The sequence below is a fragment of the Lutra lutra genome, chromosome 1, assembly GCF_902655055.1.
Source record: "Lutra lutra chromosome 1, mLutLut1.2, whole genome shotgun sequence".
Lineage (NCBI taxonomy): Eukaryota > Metazoa > Chordata > Mammalia > Carnivora > Mustelidae > Lutra > Lutra lutra.
The window spans coordinates 176,229,873-176,254,842 of NC_062278.1; the positions used below are offsets into that span (position 1 = coordinate 176,229,873).

The following is a 24,970-nucleotide window of genomic DNA, read 5'->3' on the forward strand; positions in this document are numbered from 1 at the left end:
ATTAATAGCCTACAGCTGATGGGAGTCAATAGTCAACATATCTTCTATGTTCTATGCATTGCATACCGTGTTCTTATAATCAGGTAAGCTGTATCAGTTATGGTCAGTGTTTAGATTCCGGAGTAACAAAGGAGTTTCAAGTGCAGTTAGGGTGTCTGGGACCACAGGCAACAAGGCCGGCAGCCCAGTGGGGTCAACACTGGGGCAAGGAGCCGAAGGTGGGTCCAGCGTGTGACAGGGAGAAAAACACATATTTGGAGTTACCATGTCTGCTGAGTTGGGGGAACTGTGTAAGCAAATATTTATGTACAGATACAGTGCGTACAGACATCCACGGACTAACTCACAGTGGGGAGACTAGCACTGGTGGTGAACGCAGACTCCGGCTGACTGATCCAACAGTTGCCTTATACAACGCTCCAGACCCGCACGGGCTCACATACCGTCCTCTTGGGTAGACCTCCGTCCCTGTGCTCTAAATTAGCACAGAAATTCCTCCCAGGCAGATTATGGCTCGGCTCCTCTCCCTGTTACCAACAGTGCCCCACACACCCTCTGTGAAGGTCAGAATGTGGAAAATTCAGAGGACGGTGCAGACCCGGGGTCCCAATGCCAAGTGCTTCATGATAAGAAGAAGGCACCTGTGAAGTGCGCAGCAGGATGAGGGGGAACTTCAGAGCCTCTAGACTAGAGGGCAGAGCCTGTGATAAGCCTGGGCAGGGAAACACAAGCTCACCCTTCGCAGCCGCCACCGACACGAACCCAAGCTCAAGTGCAGAGGGTGGGGCGAAGCACGTCTGGCTGGCTGGGAGGCCAGTCCAGGGCTGCTGACACGCTGTTTCCAGCCACCAAAAAGCCAGCGCCAAATCCCTCTCTCCACGTCTCCCCTGCTCTGATAGTCTCGAACTCTGCCACGGTGCCAGCTAACTTCAAAAAGCATGCTGGGAATCATACCGGAGCGGAGGGCCTCCCAGGCCAGATCCTCACGCACAGCTAAGTGCTTCTGGAGCCCAGGGGACATTTTAATCAAGGCGTGTGGCCCCCCACATCAGGCAAGAGAAGCTGATGATACAGCACTACAGTGCCGAAATCTATGTCCCAGGAACTTCTCAAGGCCCTCCCTTCCTCCCAGCATCCTCACTGGAATTCCAGAATAAAAGTCCAAACCTGTTAACTGCCCATCTGCATGGAAGCAAGGGCTTCCCTGTCACTTAATCACAGCCAGGAGCTGCCTGCCTCCCGGCCTGCCTGGCACATCATGAAGCACAGATGAGGATGGGCAGGGGAGGCGGGTGCACAGCTTGCTGGCCTCTCCTGCACTCAAGTGCTGCCTTCTAGGGACCCCCAAATTCTCACTGCCTGGGGCTGAGACCCTTCAGGTTGGCCGTGTCCAGGCAGACGTTCCCTTCTGGGCTCCTACGGTCACTGCCGGCACCCCTCCCCTGCAGACTTCCAGGGCCTTGCTTCTATCGGATTAGGAAACACCAGTCATTCCTGCTCTCCGTTTGTGTCCTGAGTGATTCCCTTTGGTCTCTTTACTCAGTTCCTCAGGGCAAAAAGCTCCACCCTCATTTTGGAAAAGTGCCTGTCTGCAGACTTCCTACCAGACTCTCTCTCGGGTCAAGAAAGGTGCAAGACTTGGGTCAGTTCCCCTTTTAAAAGAAGGCAGTGACTTGTAGGTAATTTAGTTCCCATTTTGATCTTTTGCCCTTGTTAACACATTGCTCTCTGACTGTGCTTGCTTCCCAGCCCTTATCAAATACACACTAACACAAGTGCTGAGGCCACATATCCTAAGGCTTTCGAATCTTCCTAATGGATGTTCAGTAGTGCTCTATTTGCTAAGAAAATTTATTTGCTTGGAAAATTTACCCAAAAGGAATTTTCCAACCAAAAAGAGCTCTCTCTTTCATGGCTTTATTGATGCAAATGGACTAGGGCTTGCAGAAAAGCGTTCTCCGGGAATGCAGGCTCCTGGACTGGGCCCTCCTCTCTGAAAAAAGGCACTAATTTCTAAGAGCGTTTTCACTGGCTGCCATGATATTACCTTTGATTTGGAAAATTGTTTCTTTTGCTTTCATAACCCTATACAACTAGTTTCTGAAGAGATCAAGTGAATTAATACAAGATGGAACAAACTGGAAAATCTCTAGTGGAACAGTGTGTAAGCACGAGACAGAGAGAGAGGGGGAGAGGGAGGGGGGAGGGAGAGAAGTCAAAAGCGGTCCATTTTCACTATGAGAAAAAGTCAGCACCAGGCTTAAAGGATGATGGATCAGACACTCTAATTATCAGGGAGTTCTAACTCTTGAGATGAGTCATCCGGGTGTGGAAGCCCGTCTGTCTATGGTTCTGGTGAATCCTCCTTCCCCTTTAACTTCGACAACTCTCCCCTCAAATAATGGCCACCCAAGGGAGTATCACTCCCTGTTCTAGGCTCCGGGGAGGGTAATGACGTTTCTCAGATCGTACCAAGTCAGAATTAACACCTACTTCAGATACACCCTATGCAAGAGTGGGCTCTGCCTTTCCCGAACTCTTGGCATTTTCTACAACCCCCAGTAGTACCCGACTCCAGGTGGCTGTGTGGCGGCAGCTCAGAGATTTAACATGCGTCAAACGCCCAGAGCTACCAACTCGTTGATTTGTGCGTTAGCCAGTCAGCATCACCCAGGAGGCCCTCTCCCCCATCCTTCTCCCTACCCCCAGTGGCGCCTTTGTTGGGCCTTGCGTCTTTGGAAGGTGGCTGGTTCTCCTGGGAGGTGAGCCAGTCCCAGGCAGGAAAACCAGATTCAGCCTGACCAAGGGTGGCACGTCCTTGACATGGAGCGTTGTATGTGCGTGTGTCAGGACAGCCCCAGGGTGGGCTCTGATTCCGCAGACCTGCATGGGGTTCTCAGCTGCAGCCTTTCCAGCAAGGGGACCCTGGAGAAGCTGCTGCCCCTGGCTGGGCTTTAGTTTCCCATCTGTAAAATGGTAAGAGTGCCATCTACAAATGCTGTTCCGGGGATTAAATGGGACATGCATGCAAAGCATTTATTTTAGTACATACTGATTAAACATGACCTATTATTAGCGTTATTATCCAGTCTGCCATTGTTACAGCAAAGCACAGCCCGGTCCACTCCTCCGGAAGCAGTAGCCTACCCCTCGACACTCAGGCTGTGGTGGGAGGAGGTTCCCCCCAGCTGGCCTGGTAGTCAGTCAGTGTGCCCTCCTGGAGAATAGAAGGGGCCAGAGCAGCTCCAGCTAGCAGGGGATGCTGAAATATGGACAAACAATAGTCCTTCTGACTACCCTGCCATTCACTCAGAAACACGCCTCTGAAAATAGAACTTTTTTTTTCAAGGTAGCATTCCAAGATACCGAAGGAAAATCTATATTGCATTAGCAAAATAGATGCTATATATTTAAATTATAGTTTGGTCTTCTTTACTAACCTTCCTTCTTAATATTTCTGGAGTTTCTAACTTTCAAGAATAACTCAGTCTGCTTAAGCAAATTAAGCCCTGGCTTTTCTCCTGAGCTTGACTGTCACAGAAAATTGGGCTGCTGAATCTTCAGTGGGAATCCTATATTTGATCTTTTATCTACAACATGCCCACTGTGCAGTATTTAAATCCCTTCAGGCAAAGATACGACTACTTTACCACTTATCCAGGTTAAATATACCTGATTGTATGGCCTATCAAATCATCGTCTATGGGCTAACATATTCTCATTTCAGTCAGCAGTAGAGAAAAGTCAAAGAATGCTCAATTATTGAAAAAGAGTGTGTGGTACATCAATTATCGTGAAAATTTCAATGTAGTTTAGGGGTAATAAAACATTATCATAAAGGCTACCACTAAAACTACATGGTAGTCCCCCAAATCCAGTCGCTATGGGGAGAGGAAGCTCGGGGGTTTTTCTCCTGCCCTGAGCTGCCGGGGCTAAGTGAGGTCACTCTGTAGTCACATTTCTCTGTAAGTACAGCCCTGTCTGGGGCCTGAGTCAACGAATGTGAGAGACTGCCTCTCCTGTCCGAGCTGTACTGACTGCTCTGTACAGAGGCATGGGGAGCCCGAGCTCCCCCCAGCCATGCCAGTAACAGCACCCGCTTCAGTCATGTGCGCGGAACCCAGGACCAACATGACAGCATCTCATCACAGAGAACCCAGGGGCCACTCCCCAAGTCACCCCAACTCCTGGTCGTGGGTAGTGACTGTGAATGGAGGCCACCGCTGAACACACGGATATGAGTCCCAAGTACTGAGGCCAGTTCCATGGAGAAAGAGTGAGAATGGCGACTTTGTCCTGCTCCAACAGTTCAGAGCACTTAGAACATTTCACTTTAAGAGCGGGGAAGAAGCAGGAATTTTCCATGGGAGGAACTTCTTGGAGTCAAGATGCCCATTCTGACTTTTCTTAGCAACAGCGTGCCAACAGCCAAGACATCTTACACAGTCGTGAAGTGTAGGACACCGTGCCTGCGTCAGCTCTCTGTCAGCGCTGGGCTCCGCTTCCCTGCCGACTGCTCTGTCTGTTCATCTGGCCCTTCTGGCATCCACTCCCTGCCTCCTTGGGTGCCTACACCCCCACCTCCGTCCCCCAACTTACCTCATTCCCATCACCCAATGGACACAGGAAGTGCTGCTAACCCCACTTCCCACACAGCAACTCAGGTCAGGGACGTCTCATGACGTCCTGGGGCTACATGGCTCCTAAGGAGGAGGGCCCAAACTCACATCTTGGATTCTTTGCCTTCAAATCCAAAGCCTGGGGAGTAAGGACCTCATGGTAGGCATGTGCCTGACCTTGGCTTTGCCAGAACAGTCCCATCTCTAATGAAAGAAGAGAAGGCATGGCCAGAAGGAGAAAGAAGAGAACATACAATATTCTATTACGTTTAGATGAAGATTAAATGTGGGTAAACATCTGGGTGCTGAGTTCTCTACTGCCATCTCTGGCAAGAAACGCACTGTCTCCATGTCTTTCTTGAGATGAAAGTCTCTTTACCATCCCTGACACCACGATCTGCAGGGAGTCGTTTTCGGGGCCGCTGTGAAGCTCTTCCTCTACCTGCCTGGGGCCTCTTCTGTTTGGTTCTTTTGGGTGGTCTAAGGGCAGCTGTTACTTCACAGTTCTTAATGAGTCTCCAGGATCTTAATTCATGAGTGGAGGGAGAGCTTAAAACCCCCAGCCTCTGGCCAGTAGGCAAGAGGTGGTTTTCCTGAGAAACCCAAGTCCCAAAAAGCCTGTCTTGATTCCTTTTGGGACATGAAGCAAGCAAAAGGGTAGATGAACGCCCAGCTGACTTTTCCTTCCCTAACACTGTTAGCTGCCCCTCTCTCCTTGATCCTGGAGTAACAGAGCTGCCTTCTCAAAGAGATGCCCTGGCTTTTCCTCCCAGAAGCAGTGGGCAGGAGGCCTGCCTGCTCAGGAGGGATGTTGAAAAGAGCTCCTCTCTTGGCTGTGGCTGCCTCCACAGGGTATGACTGAATGGGTCTGCCACTGGGGCATGTGGTCTGCTCTCCCGCCACTCTGAGCTTCCCTGGGCTTCCAGCTGAACACCCCCAGTCTACCCTCCTGTGGCCAGTGCTCTCTGGGGAGTCGCCGGCAGGGATTCACCACTGAAAATGGTGTTGGCAAAGGCACTGCCTTTCAGCCAGGGGAGGGCACATCTCCCCCAGCCCTCACTAAGGGCACAAAACATCGGGTTCCTCAGCAACCGGGACATTCAGCGTTAAGAATTTTTTGATGCTACATATTTTTAGGCCTTTGGACAAGAAGAAGTTCTTGTACAATTTAAGAATGATGTGGATGAGGAAAGCCTCCTGAATGCTGGGTTTTTCAAAGTGTCGCCAAGCAATGGAATGGGCTCTGAGCAGGCTTGGTGGGAGGCTGGGGGTGACTTCTGGCTCTTAATCCTCACCAGGTGACTGCTCACAAGGCTCCTTTAAGTCTTCACGATTGAGACAGAAACCTTAACGTGCACCAGAGTTTTCTATGACAGTAAAGTAAGGTGATTGACAGAAAGCTTTAACACTGGCTCCTGCAGACTTGAAGATAGGGCACAAAAACTTTTGAGAGAAGCAAAGTGAAGGAGAAAAAGAATGTGTGACAAGAGTAGAAACCGGAGGTCATCTCCTCTAGCCATTACAGGACTTAGTGCAAGTGAAGGTATTTGTCTGTGTACGCAGACAGGTCTCTGTCCCACGAATGCTGGCCAAGTAGCTTCATGTGGCAATATCCACAATTGGAGGAAAAGAAGGGACAGGAGAGCTTTTCAGTTAATGTGTCCTGATCCTGCACACTGAACCAAAAATCGGCCTGGCAAGCAACAGAAGCCCTAATTAACAACAGATCCTGCTCCTACCTGGCCCGGTGTTGCCAGCTGCCTCCCCGTCTGCTCCCTCCCTGGGCCGTGGTGCAGTCCCTGTCACTAACCCCGGGCTGGCACCCTGGTCCTCTCCTTCTGAGCTCTTCCTGAGCAGGCTACTTAACCCTGAGCCTGGCTTTCATCTGAAAGAGAGCACACCCAGCAGCCACCTTCTGGAACTCCTGTCTTTTTTTCCTTCTGTTGATTTTTTCCCTCTTCTCCTTTTGCTCATCTATGACCCTGTCTCTCTTTCAAAACCTCTTTAAAAGTCATCTCTACTGTAAAATCTCATCCATTTCTCTTTACCCTCAAAGTTTTCTCTGAATGGTTTCCCACCGAGGGTAATTTTATCACACAGTTCTAGATGTGAAAGCTTTGTAAGCCATAGAGTGCTCAACACCTAGATGTTATTAGGAATCCCTCTCCTCAGCACTCACATCACCAGTTCAGAGGCTCATTTCTTCAGTCAGCATTGTTTTGTCCCTTCTGCTGGCTGCTCATTACTGTTCCAAGCATGACCCGGCAGCCAGAAGCTTCGGTGTCCAAGTCCTGACGTGCCTGCTGAATCTGAATCCAAACTCCCTGCCTGTCCAGGTGAGTTCTATGTACATTAAAATTTGAGAAGCATGGAATTGGACATTAAGGACCTCAAGGGTATAGATGGCATGGAATTGCCAGAAAGCCCTCCAGAACCTACAGAGGCCTCTGAGCTGGTGTTATATGGGCGACGACAGTCTTGTTGTCGAACTTGCCCTCAAGAATATCGCCACGCGACCGGTGGTTTGCCAGCAATAAAGCTAAAAGCCTGCCTACATCTGCTACATATGAATGATGATATTTACAGGAACAGACGTCACCTGAGATTTCTTTATATTAAAAGCTCTAAAATCACATCTGCATAAAAAACACAGAAGGGTTCGTTTAGGATAACTCATTATCAGGCTGAGTGCTTAAGTCCTTGGCAACTGGAAGGAGAGTCAGTGAATTGCGTCGTCTCTCTTAAGAGTGAACGGCCCCCTTTCCCCAAAGCGAGTTCGTGTAAATCACAGAGGCTCCCTACACTTCACAGCTGATGCCTCCTCACGTTACCAACGCTGCTGAACATTTTAATGAAGTTCGGAAACCACAAGTATGAAAGGACAGCTGGCCTGGGACTCCCACGGCCCACGTTTGGTGTCTCTGCAAAGTCCTGACTGAGAAGAGTGCTCTGGAAACCTGGGGCAGCTTCCCCTCTTCCCAGGACACAGCGGTCACGCTCCCCATCAGCAAGATTAATTTGGGACTCCAATTGCTCTATCATATGATCCCTTCCTAATGATTAGCAAACCATCTCCCAGAAAGGCTAGGCTGAGGCCAACAAATGAGCAAATAAACCAGGCTCAACGCATTCCACCAACTGATCATTGTTTAACGTTATCTCTTAGGGACCAGGTCTTATTTAAAGAGAAAAAAAAGAAAAGGCTCCATTAGGAAAAAAAAAAAAAAAGGCTGAGTACATAGAGATGGGAAAGCGGGTTGTGGGGTTAGATCCAGGTTAGGTTAGATCCAGCCCCAGTTAGGTGGCCGTGGGCGAATCTCCTGGAGCCTCACTGTTCCTCCTTTAAAAGGGGAATGATACCACCTGTTAGGTGCCTCTGCAGTTCACTTGAAGCACACGACGTTCTAGAGTCTAATACCTCACCCAGTCTAAGAGCTCGGTAGCCCAGGACACATTAGATGTTCTTGCTCTGCTGTGCGACTGGCTCGCTGGCTCCCGTACCGTGCTGCAGGCCCAGCCCCAGTGCGAGCCGCCTCCAGGAGCTTCCTGCTCACCTTGATCATTTCTGCCACGTAGCTCTCGGGCCCGGTGTACTCCGTGGAGTCCTTCACTTTCACCAGCACGATGAAGCACAGATAGTGCCACATGTTGTGTTCTTCCTTGATGTGCTCTTCAAAGGTGACAGTCTTGTTGTCGAACTTGTCTCTCTCCAAGCCTACAGAGAGACAGAAAACCGCCGGCCCTAAGTGAGCAGTCACAGAGCGGCAAACTCTGGGAGATGACTGCCCGCAGGGGAGGCTGTGGCTCTAGTGCCCTCTTTGTGCAGAGCTGGATTCCGTGGCCTCCTCCATGCAGTCCCTTTTACATCCCTGCAGGGAAACCCAGAGTGCGGGGGAGATGGACCTGGGTCTGCAGCCCACCTGGGCTCCCCTCCCCTCCCCCCAGTCACTGTTTAGTTTCCACATGCCCTAGTGGCCTTGTCAGGGAACGGGGGTGGGTGGTGAACTTTAAACACATTTTGAACTTTAGCTGGTAAGTTAGTATTTTGCAGAGGTCTGGGCAAGCCATCGTGAAGCCAGTTTCTGTGGATTCCTGGATGGAGCAAGGAAATACATGATGTATAACAGGAGCTACACTTCTCACTGTCAAAGAAGGGAGCCCAAATATGGAAGGGAGAAAGAGAAACACTGTAATGGTGAAATGGAATAAGAGATGGGTATGAATTCATCCTTTTTCACATGTATGTAAAAATAAGTGCAGAAGTGTGTGGCACGTGGTTATGTGCACACAAACCGCCCCCCCCCCGCGTGTGCAGGTACATGTCTACTCTACATCTGTGTCCTCATAAGCCCTGGGAGCAGGCGTACAGCAGCACGAATGCACACACCTTGTCCCCAGATTGTAGCTTCTAAATACCCTTCTTCACTAGAAAGAATCAGGGCTTTTTGGAAAAATGGGCGATGCCAGGGCTGGGTCAGGGAGTTACAAGCTCAGCTTGAACCTGGAATATCTCACAGCACTAAGAAAGGAAGGAAGTGTATAAAAAATTGTGGTGACATGACAAAACAGAAACCAGCCTGAAGGTCAGGACACTTCTGGGGCATTCTGAGCATCAAAACAAATAAAGACATTAAAGGATATAACCTAATGGATTAAATAAAAATACAGGAATCCGTGTTGTCACAAATACAAAAGTATTAATACATATAGTATACTTACCTACACGAGAAGAGAAAGTTCTTTCTTAAAAAGCCAGTTAACAAATGTAGAAATAATAAAGTAAGAAAATCATCACTGGGCAGCCATCATACTAAAAGAGCCAGGCAGAAATCATCAGTGGACGTTAAAGCTAGTGGATTAATGTTTAATTTGAAGAATAATGGGATATTTACATGATCTCAAAATATCTCCTTATAAAATGATTCCTAAATACAAAGAGAAAAAAACCCTAAGCTTTAGTGGAGAAACCTGGCAATTTCCACCTTAACCCAAGTGACTAGAGTTAACATCACCGGTTAGAGGAGGAACAGGCATCACATGCCTCCTGAAATGATGCCCTGAGAGTAAACACTTCTTTGATGTTCCTACAAAAAATGCATAACCCCAATTCTACCATGAGAAAACATCAGAGAAACCAAACCCACGAGACACTGACCAAACTCTTTAAAAATGTCAACGGACTGGGACGCCTGGGTGGCTCAGTTGGCTAAGCAGCTGCCTTCGGCTCAGGTCGTGATCCCAGCCTCCTGGGATCGAGTCCCACATCGGGCTCCTTGCTCAGCAGGGAGCCTGCTTCTCCCTCTGCCTCTGCCTGCCACTCTATCTGCCTCTGCTCACTCTCTCTGTCAAATAATAAATAAAATCTTTAAAAAAAAAATGTCAACGGAGGCTCAAGAGCCATGACAACGGAACGCTCCATGACCTGGGCTTCCACTGGTGATAAAGGGCATTACTGGGATCAAGGGTGATAGGAACAGGGTCTGCAGACGGAGTGGCAGTGTGACCTCTCTGCTAATTTCCCTCATCTTGGTGACTACACTGCATATGTGCGAGAGAAGCTTCTTGTTTAGGAGATATACATAGAAATATTTAGGGATCAAGGAGATCACGCCAGTGGATCTCAGACTGTTCGAAAAACTGTGTGTGCGAACAAGCCAGTGAAGGAAGAGATCAGTATTTGGGGACTCTGGATGAAGAGTAGACATTCTTTGTATTGTTCTTATCACTTTTCTTTAACTCCAGAATTGTTTCAAAACAAAAGGCCTGAAGTGGTTTTAAGGGGGCAAAACGCTGATTTTAGTTTTTAAATGGAAAATGCTCATTTTTTTGGAGTAGATGTACCAGCAGGAAATTTCTATATTCACAGTAACCATATTAGGAATAATTGTGAAATGAGCACTCAGCTACCACATTCCCACGTGGTTGGTTTCCATTTCCACGCACCTCCCTGTGGCTGTACCGACGATGGTTTCTTGGGCACCCCATGCACCCTCTACCACTCACCACGGAGCGCCTACAATGTGCGGGGTCTGTGCTAGGTGTGCTGCACGGACTAGCTCTCTAAGCCCCATGATAATGCACGGAAGGACATAACTATTATACCTATTTTACAGATGGAAAAATTAAAGTACAGAGAATGAAGCGACTACCAAGGTTATGTGACCCGTAAGCAGCAGAGACTTACTCAGAACCCAGGTCTGAGTCCTGAGCCCAGGCTCTGAGCACAGTCACCACACTCCAGGCAAGGAATATTCTTTCGTCTGATGCCCGATACCATTTGCAGCGGAGACCTCCACAGCCTGGCTCTGATGAAAGATCTCCAGTCTAGTTACTTAGCAGGGGACCAAGAGATGCTCTGCAGCCTCCAAAAACGAAAGTTCCCCAGACACATTCATTTCAAACCATGTGCGCTTGCACGTCTGCCACAGGAACCTTCAATCCTGCAGACACACTGGCCCCAGGAACTGTGGCTCCAGGTCCCTTGGCTGACAACACCCCCCAGCAGAAAGGAGGCAGGGGAGCGGCCCCCCCAGCACCAGGGGCCCAGTGGCCTGAGGAGGCGGCAGCACCTCCCTTGCTGCCCAAGGCCTGCACACAACCCCTCCAGTCCGTGGGGCCGGGCTTTCCTGCGACAGCCGGGCCCCCACACTCACCGCAGATAAAGCACGTGGTCTTTAAGATCTCCTCCTTCTTCTGCTTCTCGCTCCTCAGGTCAGCAAAGGTGTCGATGATGACCCCAAAAATCAGATTAAGGACGATGATGATGACCATGAAGAAGAACAAGAGGTCATAGATCACTCTAGCAGCAAAGAGGGGCTCCTAGAAAAGAGGTGTCTCTATCAGTGAGGTCACCCCACAGGTAAACTTTGGTCTGTAGGGCTCAGGGAAGGAGGGAAAAGGCCGAAATGGGCCCAACCTTCGTGGCTCCCTCACCCTACGGGTCTGCTCTGTCACAAGTTCAACTGGGCAGCACACCTGAAAAGTCACAACTTTGTCTCTTTTCACACCCTTTGTACCAAAGGTTGGTTCTGCTGGTGTTGCGTGGTGTGTGCATGAGAGCCACTCCCTGGCATCTAAGGGGTCTTGGGCGTGTATTCACGAAGGCTGGACCCGGCTGGGGGGGGAACAGGCATTTCCGTGCACTGAGCAGAGAGCGGGAGGTCCCCCCTCCTCAGGGCCCCTTAGATGCCAGGGAGCTTTGCCTGCTCCAGGGGGTCAAGGGAAGGAAGGATCCTCAGGGAGCCAGCTCTGCTGTCCCGGGTTTCTTTTTTTTTTCTTTTTAAAGATTTTTATTTATTTATTTGACAGACAGAGATCACAGGTAGGCAGAGAGGCAGGCAGAGAAGCAGGCTCCCTGTGGAGCAGAGAGCCCTATGCGGGGCTCGATTCCAGGACCCTGGGATCATGACCTGAGCCGAAGGCAGAGGCTTTAACCCACTGAGCCACCCAGGCGCCCCCTGTCCTCGGTTTCCACACGTGCTCTCTGCTTTGGGCTCTGTCCCCCCACCCCGCCCCCTCTGCTGTCCCTTCCCCTCGGATCCAGCTACCTCTTTGGATGGCTTCCTGAGCACGTCTCCTACTCCGCCCCCGCTCCTCAGCCCGTGACTCAGCACCGTGACGATGCACATCAACAGCGTCTCACACGTGTGCTCTTTGTCTTGCTCCGTCTCTTCCGCAAGGACCAGCTCTGTGAACACGGTGAGTAACAACAGATTTACAACGTGTGGGCAAAGACCGACCATGGTTCCGAGATGGCGTTCCCTGCGTGCCAGCTCCCCAGCTACACACAGGAACAAGAAAGAATTGTTAAAACTAAGGAATCAAGTGTCACATAATTTCTTTCAAAAAGGTGATGTTACCTGGGAGGATTATGTTTTCTTCACCAACCCTTGCTAGTTTCTCAAGCCAAGTCAGAATTGCCTTTCCCTATATTAAATCCAAGAGAATCCCTATCCTTTTCAGATTTAAACTCCAGTCCCAGCTTTGAGCAGGCACTGGACCTTAGATAAGTTGCTTAATACTGTGAGTCATGAGTATCTCATCTCTCAGCTGAGGGTAATCCCACGGCACCCAGGCTCCTCACTGGCTAAATCCAGCCACATTTTACAGCAGGCCCCTGGTTAAATAGCTTTGTATTAGACACTGTCCATTCCTAATCATTTTTGGAAGAAGAACCATGTCTTGCTGCCTGTCTTGTTCTTTGCAGCAACTGCAGGGAGAATGGTCTTGCTAAAACAGATCTTGTCGTATCGCTCCCCCAACCCCCCTCAACTTTTTTTTTTTTTTTAAAGATTTTATTTACTTGACAGACAGAGATCACAAGTAGGCAGAGAGGCAGGCAGAGAGAGAGAGAGAGAGGAGGAAACAGGCTCCCTGCCGAGCAGAGAGCCCGATGTGGGGCTCGATCCCAGGACCCTGGGATCATGAACCAAGCCTAAGGCAGAGGCTTTAACCCACTGAGCCACCCAGGTGCCCCTCCCCCCTCAACTTCTATTCATTTTTTGGGTAAAGTTTAACCTCTTCAGCCTAACATGTAAGATTCTTCGTGATCTAGCCTTTTGTTGACCTCTCTGGCTTCATTTCTCGCTACTACTATTTCTCATGATCATTATATCCTTCAACACACTATATTCTACTTCCAAGGCTTTAGACACCTTATTCCCTCTAATTGGAACACCTAACCCTCCTCCACTGTCCAAGATTCTATTGTTTTAGTTTAACTACCACCTCCTTGGTATACTCTTACTCCAGTATTAGGCCAGGTGCCTATTTCTGTATTCCCTCCTTATTCCTAGCATTTAACATACTGTCTAATAATCCCCTAGGTGCCTGCCTGCAGGCCCCCTCCCCGATAATGGTGTATCTTAGAATATAACACAGTCCCTGGCAAATAGGGGCACCCAGTAAATAGTGGTCGAATCAACCAAGCAGGTATTTTCTTCCCACATAGCCTTCTTTTCCCTTTTCTTCCCACATAGCCTTCTTTTCCCTTTATCTCCCTCCTCTCTCCCAGCCTTTCCCCTCTCCTACTAGCCTTGCTTCTGAAGAGTAAATCTGCTTCCAATATCATGTAAGCCATCCCAGCTTCTAGAGAAGCCTAACACTAACATGGGGCTTAAGCCTACAAGGTCCTACCTTCTTTGGGTGCCGGAGAGGAGCAGTTTTCCCCAGTCTCCACCCTACACACGTCAGAGTATAGGAACTCGCTTGCCAAACTCTCTCCGGCTTCTGGGAAAGAGAGGAAATTTTATGATGAACAATCTGGCAGCATATGGTTAAAATGTTTGAAGTCCCCAATTCACGGCTGATTAAACAATTCTTTACATAAATAACACCCTACATTCCTGCATATAAATTCAAGGCAGAGATGCAATTTACACTTTCATTTGGTGATCTGGATGGGAAAGGAGCCAGAAATGTCAATTCCTGTAGGCTTACTAGAAATATCGCACTTAAATAGCACCTCTCCAACTTTAAAGACACACAGCTGAAACTCTTCGGCAAATACTACTGTATGTACAGACTCCAGCAAGATTTACACCAAGTCTGCACAAAAAGCATCAGCGAGCAGGAGCAGAAATCTAAGGTCCAGACCAGTTTAGTTCGGAACCCTAAGATGGTTGGCAGTAAATTTCACTTAGTGTCAACTTGGAAGCTGGAGTTACATGCCAAGAATGCAAGCATTTGGGAGAACAAGGCTGCCTGGCTTAGCCAGTGATAGTAATTCTAGTTTGTTCCTTAGACTCAGGGCCTCTGGCTACCTGATTAAAAAACAAAACAAAACAACCCAGTAACCTTTTACTTAATGGTGTTAAAATATTTTAATTGAGACAAGGTACACTTGGGTATCACTCAAGTATATGATCATTTTATTTCATTTTCAAAAGTGGAAATGAGTTCTGTTTGCTCTCTATAAAAATAATGTAAACTCACTGTCAAACTTACATATAGTGAAAAAAGACAAAAACCAACCAAACAAAAAACCCCACAACAACAACAACAACAAAAACAAAAAAACCCCAGAGATAACCATTGCTGGGGGGAGGTAATATTCTTCCATATTTTAAAAGACATATATGAGCTTTTTCATTTTAAAAAAAAGTATGTGGATCCTATTATAGTTATTACTGCAATTTCCCACCACAGCTTTGTGAGTGCTTTTCCTTGAAGCTTTACAGAGATGGGCCCTGTCTGCAGGGGGATGCCCCCCACAGGACCATAACCTAATGGAACATCCTACATTTACACTGGTTCCACTTTCACACTGCAGCAAAAATTCTTCCATATACATCTGTTTCCACACAAACATGCAGCAGGTTTTTCCTTTAAGGATAAATTCCTAGAAGGAGATTTACCAAGCTAGAGAGAGGCGTCCCCCTATTCTTTCAATACATAGGGTCCAATTCCTTTTAAATGAGTTGCATTAGTTTAAAATACGACTTTAGTGAGTAAGTTAAATGTAGGCTCTGGGCCCTTACACTCAGTATCACACATACCATACCACCCTTGGAATAAAGTGAGAACCAAGTCCTGGAATCAGAATTCATAGTCTGAGTGCCAGGGAGAAACCTACATTGCTAAAGTCATCGTTCTCTTTCATTCGCCTACAAGCAAGACCTGTCGTCTTAACATTAAAAAGATCCGAAGATCTCAAACTCACCTGGAAGAGCGGTTTCATTGGGCAACCTATCTACTTCCAAGATAAAATCATCTTTGAAGAAAAGATAGCCCACTATCGAGAACAGGTAAACCAGGATCAAAGCCAGAACTGCTGTCAAGATGATGGACCGTCCATTGCGAGTGACACTTTTAATGACATTAAGCAGAGTCTCTTCTCTGTATACCAAATCAAAAAGCTTTAAAAATGAACAAAGAGAAGACAATGGGACAGTTTTAAGAAGCCTCTATGTTAGATGTACACAAAAATCTCATAATGAAAACTAGATTTATAGAGAAGTTACCCTTCTAGAAACAAACACAAAAGCATTCTACTATTATCTTAACACTTTGTACTTGCTTGTCTTCCTGAAAACTGAGATGGGGAACATTAGCATAGAAAAGGTGGGCAGAGGCAGCAGTAATTTCCAGTGGGACTCAGACAGTTGAGAGGTCCTGGGGATGGAGAAAGTACAGGGTAGTTCAGCGAGCTTCAGAAGGAAAAGAAGAGCAAAGGATGAGGGTCCTGGCATGTGTCCGCGTAGGCAGTAGTAGCTGAGTTTCTGCTAAGGGCCAGCCACTCTGGATACAGGATTGGACAACCCTGGCCCTTGTCCTCTGGGAGCTTGGAGTTCCACAGGGAAGGCCCCGTCCAGCAGGCAGCAGGAGGCAGCAGGGACTCTGGAGTGTGAGGTGCAACCTTAGCTCAAGCACAGGACATCAGGATGGCGAGCTGGGTTCTCGCTCCTTCCCCCCGAGCCTCTGTTTCCTCATCTACAGATGGGAGGACAGGGAGCTGCTGTGAACCACAGCTACATAATGGATACCGTGTTCGGGAGATCACAGACAGCCGCACGTACGTGCTGCGTGCACACAATAAATAGTAATGATTATTTCCTGATGGAGGGACTGGGCCCGGGTCACGCAGCTCATGACAGGGACCCTGGTGGTAGTACACACCGGGGAGCCAAGCCCTTCCCATCTCCCTAATGTGGAGGGTGGGGTGCAGAGCCCCCTTGTGAGATCTGTGGGCTCACAGTCTAGGCTCGCCCTCTGCTAAGAGACTACTTGCTCTTTGCAAGAAGTTGGCCTGTAGGTACTTCTAGGAATGCGATACAGATGGCTGGTTTTCTCAGATATTTGGCTGTGGGAAGAGTACAGAGCTGTGGAGGAGAGTTCTGTGGGCTTTTTCTTGGAGCAGGGGTTTAGTTTGGCCTCTGTGCTGACACTGACTCTTCTGAAGTTCTGCCTCCACATGGCTTTGGGGCATGAGTGCACAGCCAAGTGAGTCAGGGGACAAGGGTTTGAATCCTGACTCTGCTTTTAATTTGTCGTCACATATAGATCAAACCATGTAACCTCTCTGAACTAGCTGGTGTCCAAGTCCCTTCCAATTTATAGTTTTACATCTGAGTTCATTTTCTGGTTAATTACCTCTTCTGCCTCCATAAGGCCAATCTGTGTCCTGAGACCTTGGGCAGGGCACTGGGTATAGTAGGAGACTCGAAGGGAAGGAAGCAAGAAAGAGGCGTTCGGTCAGTATAACAGTACAAAAGGCTTATGTTGCCATTGCAGTTGGTTAAATATTTTCCAGCAACCTGCCATGAAGCAGCGAGTGAGAGCAACTTCTGACAATACACAAATGACATTTGTGTTCTGGGGGAGGACCTGTAAGACTCTGTAGCCACCAAGTCATTGAGATGGCAAATGATTGCTTTTTTCACTCATCTGTGATTTCTGACTTGAAGACAATGTACAAGCATTGCTTTATAAAGGAAAAACTTTCTTCTAATTGGAAAATTACACACGTTCAATGGAGAAAACTTTGAAAACACAAAAAAGCACAAAGAAAAACCAAAATCACCAATAACCCCACCATATACTTAAGTTATTTCTTCTGCAAGGGCTACACTGGAAAAATGTAATAGATACAATATACCATAATCCTGGCATATGGTCAGCCCCTTTCATTAAGCAATCATGAAAATTTCTGTGTCAGAAATGATCACCTAGAATGTCCCTGTACAGAAAAAAACCTCAGTTTATTTAGCCAAAATATTTATTTATTTATTTATTTATTTATTTTTTTTTTTTACAACAGTCAAGATGTTTCCAATTGCACGCCATTAAAAATAATGCTGTGATAAACACCTTGCCCCTTGCCTCTATACATACTTGTCTGGTTATTTCTTCTTGGAGAATTTCCAGAAATGGAATTATTGGGTCAAATATTGCAACAGAAACATATTGCCCCATTGCTTTCCAGAAAGGCTGTACTGATCCACGCTGTCAGGGGATGGGGGATGGGGGCCACTAACTAGAGCATGCGGTCGTAAGACCTGAACATGCTTAGGCCTTTGAACCTTTCCAAACATCACAGATACAGCTTGGGATCACACTGTTGTTTCAATTAGCACGTCTGTGTTTAGCAGTAAGGTTGGACATTCTTCCATGTTTACTGACCATATGGATTTCTCCTCCTGTTACCTGCCCATCCATGAACTTGACACATTTTCATCTTGGGCTGTTAATGTTTTCTAAGGACACATTTGGACGCAGGCTTGAGACCAGGTTCAGCCAGTCTGGGCCCCCACTGTCCTTTTCTGGTCTGCTGGCAGGGGCTTTCATAACCCTGGAATATGTGGCTTTTCCCTGCTGGAGGTATCTCGCCAATTCCCTGTCACAGGTTTTAGTACTTTGCCTGTGATTCTCGGTAAACATATTAAACACTACTTTTGATACCAAAAGTAGCACGTCACCTGAGACCACACGTCACGGGCCAGAAGCACACAGGAGGGGCATCTAGCCACCATTTAGTCTGATCCTGGTGAGTTCTCTGAAAGCGAGCTGAGCCCAGGTGGCACCGACAGCTCGGGGTTACTGCTTCTGTGACTGAGGAGAGACGTGAAAGCAAGAATTCGAACTGCCCTGGGAAATACCAGCCGCACCAAAGCAGGAACTTTTTCACGAGCTCAGGTGAAAGGCAGTTCAGGGCTGTGCTCACAAGCTGACTCGGCAGTCACCAGAGCTCAGCTAATCTCTGGTCTCTGGCACTTAGTGGGTGACTCTGGGCAAGTTACCTAACCTCATCAAGCCTGTTTCACCATCTGTCACTTGCAGACATTGTCTCAGAAGTCGTGGTGAGAGACGGTATAAAAAGAGCACATGGGGGAACATTCCCGAAATGGCAGTAACGATGATCTTGTAGACCGTGAGCCTGTAAGGGCAGAGAGGATACTGGTTTGTCTCACTACAACAGCCCTGCATCTAGCTTGGGTACCAACCGGCATCACAAAGGACCAAAGGCAGAGGACTTGAAGGTGCAGGCAGGGAAATGAAGCCAAAGGGACACAGAATGTAGGTGAAGTCATCTCCCAGGAAGAGATGGCGCTGTCTGAGGAAGAATCTCCTGTGTCTTGGGAGAGATCCGTCAGAGACCTCCCACTGAGCTCTGCCTCCTTGCTGGGGAGCACCCGGGGCTCCCTGACTCCACACCCCGATCCTTATCCAGGGGCATTACTGTAGGAGACAGAAAGGCTCAGAGGTATACAGGGAGCTCTCAAGATTTCTGATACAGAGTGACCAAAATAGGCCAAATAATGGCAATCCCAAGTACATCCAGAGACCTCTCTGCCTAAAACCTCAAACTATAGCCAGACCTATTTTAAAATGAGGCAAAACAATCCATTTCCCTCAGCCTGCCAACATCTACCACTAATGGAATGAGCTAATCCTGATGACCTGAATGGTGAATTCTTGATGGTGTTTTAGATGGCAGAGGAAGTAAGCGATGACAAAGACAGTAATAATAACTAGAATTGCTAAGCATTTCTTGTGTGGTAGTGCTATTCTAAGGCCCTGACATGCACAGCTGCAGATAATCCCTGTGGCAGCCCTGGAAGGGGGACAGCTTGTTCTCATTTTGCACATGGGGAAACTGAGGCACAGAGCCAGTGTGTCACCGGTCCAGAGGCAACATAGAAGATACCTCCCAGGAGAGTTTTCCTCGCTCTACCCTTCACAAATAAGTCCCTCACTTTAGGTCAACACGTAGGCTTGGATCATTTTTTATCTTTACTAACATTTTAATTCTTCTGGTCTGGTTATGGATCATTTTGCTTGCAGACAGGTTAGTTTCATGCTTCCTGTCATCTGATGTAGGTACAAGGCAAAGGTTTCTTATCTACAACTCTATAGGTCTAGACTCCCTCTAATGATGGGAAAATAAGTAGCTATTTGGTCTATAATTTAAAAACCTGCTCAGGAAGAAGGTGACTGAACCAACTCATTTTATAGACTATCAAGACATTAATCACTTGACTGAGACTGGAACAAAATAACTTCCAGGGAAAAGGTCTCCTGGACCAATAAATCTACTGAGGTCACTGTCACAGATCTTGGGACTTTGAAAATAGCTCCTCCTCTTACTTCGTTACTAAATGTTCTCCCTGGGAAGCAGATCCCATGAGAACTGTCAGATGATGACAGTCTCAAAAACATTCTCCTCGGTAAGCGCTGGCTGAGTCCAAGAAAGCAAGAAAAGCAAAGATGCATGTGGAGGACGCATCCCCTGACCCAGACCGCAGGTGCTGTCTACCACCGGAAAGCAAAAGGTCCAGCGTGGACGCAAGCACACACCTGCTGATCTTCTACCAGCTGCCCTGCTCCCTGGGGGGCTTCCTTCTCTAGATCTCGGAAATGATGCACGTGACCTTCTTAGACCAGACACACCAATCACCATTAAAAGGAGGGGTCTGTGAGGAGAGACACGGGACACTCCTTGTTTTCAACATGTAAAATCTTTCCGTACCAGGAACTCACCAGCAGACTGTAGAAGAACTCGTGGACGAAGAGGCCCATGGCGCAGATCAGCAGATACAACAAATGGTAAAGGAACTCGACATCCAGAACCATGGCTCGGTAGCCTCTGGTGAATGTTCCACAGTTGCCCACAAAGCTCATTAGAAAAATGATTTTATTGCAGACCTGAGAATAATGACAGGAACAGCCAGATAAGCACAGCCATGCTGCACTGCAGACTTCGTGACAGCGAAGGGCCATTTTCACGCAATGTTATTTCCGCAACAGTGCCCAAACGAAGCTTCCTTTTGCACCAAGTGCCCACTGAACCCGCCCAGAACCATTTTGCAGATCTAAGTCATATCGTTACTTTGCTTTTCAGGCATATTACACAGTATGCGGTACTCAAATAACTTCATGAGCAACAGTAATCAAGTGGCATTTGTATATGACAAAAACAAAATTAACACATACCGAAATTATGATTTTCGAAATGAGATATGAATCATTTCTAACATTCTTATATGAGTTAGTCAAACACAGAAGTCACCTCAATCTATGAACCCTGTGATCAGCATAAATAAAAGCATTTTCTGAATTTCTGTTAAACATTCTGGGCATTATAAGGATTGTAATTTAATGAGAAGCAGTTAGTTCTTGTCTTTCACTGCTCCTGAATTCGTAGAGGAAATAATTTTCTTGGGGAAGAAAAAGTAAGGGACTTCAGGATGAGTTCTGTTTCCCTGCCCTCCTTCTGGGAATACTAATTTTTCTTTGGGGATTCGTCCTTTCCATGTGTCAGTCCTTGGAATCTGCAGTGGGTTGGGCGGGGGAAAGCCCAGTCAATCAGCTGTTCTATTGCCCTGGCAATAAGGATCGGTTCAGGGATAGTCACATGGTCCAACAGAACTCCTGAGACTCACTGAGAGCTCTCCTGGGACTGCAGCAAAAGACAACTTTATTGCTTCATCCTCACCTTGAACCTAAGAGAAAGTAAGCTTTGAAGCTGCTGGCCTCTGTCCTGCCATACCACAGCGCCTCGGAGCACAACCGATGCAGAGCCCAGAGACGGAACTGGATCCTGAGGCCACTGTCGGGGCCCCTATATTCAGCAGCCCCGGACAGCAGGATCTTCATCTCTCAGACCCACGAACCAATGCATTTTCTCCTTTGGTTCAACTGGCGTGGGTTTGGTTTTTTAACACTTGCAGCTGGAGTTTGATCTACTGTGTAATACAGTCCACCTCTAACAGAAACCCCATGCCTCCAAGTCCATCTCAAGGAACACACTGACAGAAAAACTCCGATGAAGAGAAGGCTGGAGAGAAAGGTGTTCGGATGTACTTGGTAAAACCGTCTTCTGCTCCCCCAGCTGCCTTGGCCGTAGGTGCTGGGGAAGACCTGCCAGTTAATCCGGCAGGTCCGTGTAAGGGAGTTTCTCCGCAATCAGGTACGTGAGGAAGCCAACACCCACAGCGAACGTGAGGCTTTCTCAGGATAAACATCCAATCCCCTAGTACTTGTTCTCTAATATCCTACCCATCACTAGTCCAGGATCTCTCACTGGGTGAGAAAGTACCATTGACTCTGGATGATCTGGGCTGATGGGGTTTCAGGAAAACAAACAAAAGGCCACACTCTGGTTAACATGGCAGGACCTCAGACATGCCTCGGCCCCCGGTGTCTCATCCGAGCAATTCGCTTTATTTCAATCCACTCTCCCCTTGAAACAACTTCTGCCCTCATCTCCTTCATTGCTTCAGTAGCACGTGTGTATTCACGGTCTTGGCCTGGGGTCCCCACCTCCTACCGACCCTGCTTAATAAGTCTAGCATCTGGCTTCCGGCCCCACCTCTCCCCCGTAGCAGCTCCCCTCCAGTCTGCAAAGGACTGAGCCGGGGCGCAGGCGGCAGTGTCAGCCCTGAGCACCTAATCCCAGCTCCTGCAACAAGACAGCTCGGCAGGCCACCCCCTGCCCCCAGCACTCTGGTGGCACCTGGGTGCCAGGATACCACCCTGTCCCGCTTCCCCAGCCCTTGCATATCCAGTGCTCCTTCTCTGTCCCAAAGGACTCTTTCTCTCATCTCCTGTATGCTCCATGTGAGTGTTCCCCTTTTCTCATTCTGGTTATTTATTACAGTTGTTTTGGCTCTCCCAACCCAGATGTTACTATAAGTGGTAATTGCCTAATTTGAGTCTTTCCCCCAACAGATTTCTGTTAAAGAAGAGATGACTGTGGAATGATTAAAGCCCAAAGGAAAAAAAAAAAAGCCCATAAGACTACAATCTCTGAAATACTGAGTTTTCCCTTTTGTTTTTTTGTTTATATTTCCTTCTTAATGATACCTAGACCAGTGAATGATACCTACTTTCCCTATATAACACTGATCAGTCTTTGTCACTCCGGTCATACATTTCCAAATGCCACAGCTAACATGAATGGTTTGCCCTGTCATCTCAAGCCTAGTAAATCAACAATTTAAGTGCATTTTCCCCTTGAAAATTAGGTTTCCGCATGACTTCACTTTAGTTTGTTGCATTATTCTTTTCCTAGTCACCTGTGACTGAAACTTTGGAGTTGGGGTGGCCTCCTTCATCACCCCATCAAGACAGTAATACCTTCTTGACCTGGAGAAAAGGCTTTGAGGTGTGAGGCTCTGACTCCAGCCCCACAACACATGACCCTAACCTTCGCAGCTCTGACATCTGTACCTTTCTTCTTCCTTCCACATTATGACCAAGACCCAGGATTGTCACACCTAGTCAAAAGCTCTGCTTGGCGTGTCCAGAATGGTCCTCCTGCCTCTGGTCCTTCCCACTTGAATCCACATAACATGCCACCACATGAGGGTATTTTTCCAAGAATACTTCTTTGTATATGCCATTTCTTTGCTCAAAAAAACTTGAGTCATTTCCCACTACTGGGAATAGTTTTCCAACCTGTATTCTACAACATTAATTCCAAGTGATACTTAAAATGTGGGCAAGTAAGTTTAGGAAACAGAGATACATGATTTCCCTTTCTTGGAGATTCATAACCCTTATCACACATGTTAAAGTCTCTCAGGAATCCTACAGTATAAACCCTTTAATTTTGTTTAACCCAGCCTCTCCCTCATGGATTTGACCAATGAACCTCTTTCTCACCTAAGACTTATCAACCTGGAGCATTCTTTGGAAACACTTCCCTATAGGATGAGGTCCAGGGCCCTTCTCCTACCACACAGTGCCCTGGTGACCTGTGCCGGGAGCAGGTGCTGCGTGTCCCTCCCTGAACCACAGCAGAGGGGAACACTACTGCTGGCTGTCTCTTGAGAGTGTCCTGGGCCCTCTCCAGTGCTCTGGCCTGTGGGGCTGACAGGAGAATGCTCATCCCAACCCTGTTTTCTGGCCTGGTCCTGGCCATTCTTCAAGGCAGAGCTGAACGCCAGCCTCCTCCCCCGGAGCTTGTCAGCTCGAAGTGGTCCCTTCTCTCCCAGTGTCCCTTGCTGTCTTTACCATCTGCATACCCATTTGGGGACATTTATTGCTGCAATGAATTACTCTATTAACCTTATTTTGCAACACATTTTCTATTTCTGTACAGTAACCTCAGCTTCCTGATATGCTTGGGGCAGAAACCTCTGGAAAGCAGGTTTTGATCACCAGACTCCCTCCCATGTCCAAACCTTTTGCTTCCTTTCACCAGGACACCTCTCGTATCTATGGTCCTGCATCGGCTATCTGTATTTCCTCAGAAATCCCCCTACGCATGCAGGTGGCATCTAACCCTCAACTACCATGGAAGAGACTTCTAAATGTCCCCGCTGACTTTGAAATAACCCTGATTCTCTCTTTACCTCTCTACCTGCTCCTCTTCTGTCTGACCAAGTCCTCCTGCCTCTTCTCCTGGCTCTGTGTGGTCCCCACCAGAAGTGGGTGTGCTGTATTAATATTTGACCATTTGATTTATACCATCAATATCTGACCATTCAGCTAAAATCTCCTGTCCCTCCAAACCTCTGACCTGACTGGGAAAACTAATTTATATCTCCACTGCTCTCCCTCTTCCTGCCTTACTCCTGGGAGGGATATTCCCTAAAAAGGAGACTGTGGATGCCCGGGTAATAGATTAAGAGGTTCACTGTACCGTGAGAAGGTTAAGAGGGAGACGTCCACCCACACAGCTCTTGCTTCGGCTTTTCTAACAGCTGACCTAAACAGTCTTTGGCTGTACTGCAAGCCCAGGCCAAGATCCCAGGAACCAGAATGGAAGGCATTCCTGTTTGCATGTCAACAAGAATGAGGCTATGAAGTTATTCATACTTACATTGAAAGCTCCCAGAAGAAACAACGTGGGTTGTAATCCAACTGAAAATATCAACCGGAGAATTGTGGAAGCAATTAAGGCCCGGATGCCATGGGGCTTGGGGAGGGCAATGACAATGGCCAGAGAGATGAGCATGGCTGTCCACAGCAGTCCTGACCAGTGTGGCTCCAGTGTTCCTGGAAAGACAAGGCAGGGCTCTCAAAGATCAGTGCTTCCACCGAGTAAGGGGTCTGATGGACCAAAATGACACTTTCTGCAATCCTCCAACTGGCCCTACTGTCCAAACTCTCACCTCCAGTTCTGTGCCCCAGATGTAACATCACACATCCATGTTTTCTCACCTCCAAGCCTTGACCCATGTTCCTACTACCTGGGAAATTCTTTTCCCTTTCCTCTTCATCCTAGGTTTTAGCTGAGATGTCAACTCGCCCAAAACCTCCCCAACCCCCTTCCTTTTCAGGAAACCATGCCAAGTGCCCCTCCCTCTCTGGGTTCTCCATACCCACTCCAGTCATCCCTACAGAACACTATTTTCTGGTGGTCAGTTCACCTGTCTTTCTCTCCCCTCCACCCCTACCCTAACTGC

The 24,970-nt window shown here is 47.8% G+C and overlaps 1 protein-coding gene across 7 annotated transcripts in view; it reads right to left on the bottom strand.

Moving 5' to 3' along the window:
- Positions 1 to 24,970, bottom strand: part of ITPR1 (inositol 1,4,5-trisphosphate receptor type 1) — a 331,871-nt gene that overhangs the window by 18,750 nt on the left and 288,151 nt on the right. For all 7 annotated transcript variants that reach the window (XM_047746291.1, XM_047746284.1, XM_047746265.1 and 4 more), the window contains 7 exons: positions 24,385 to 24,560; positions 20,097 to 20,261; positions 15,280 to 15,475; positions 13,755 to 13,847; positions 12,167 to 12,306; positions 11,273 to 11,438; positions 8,174 to 8,334 (listed from right to left, as the gene is read on the bottom strand). In XM_047746291.1, the coding sequence (XP_047602247.1) occupies positions 8,174 to 8,334; positions 11,273 to 11,438; positions 12,167 to 12,306; positions 13,755 to 13,847; positions 15,280 to 15,475; positions 20,097 to 20,261; positions 24,385 to 24,560 (1,097 nt within the window). The remainder of the gene's footprint in view (positions 1 to 8,173; positions 8,335 to 11,272; positions 11,439 to 12,166; positions 12,307 to 13,754; positions 13,848 to 15,279; positions 15,476 to 20,096; positions 20,262 to 24,384; positions 24,561 to 24,970) is intronic.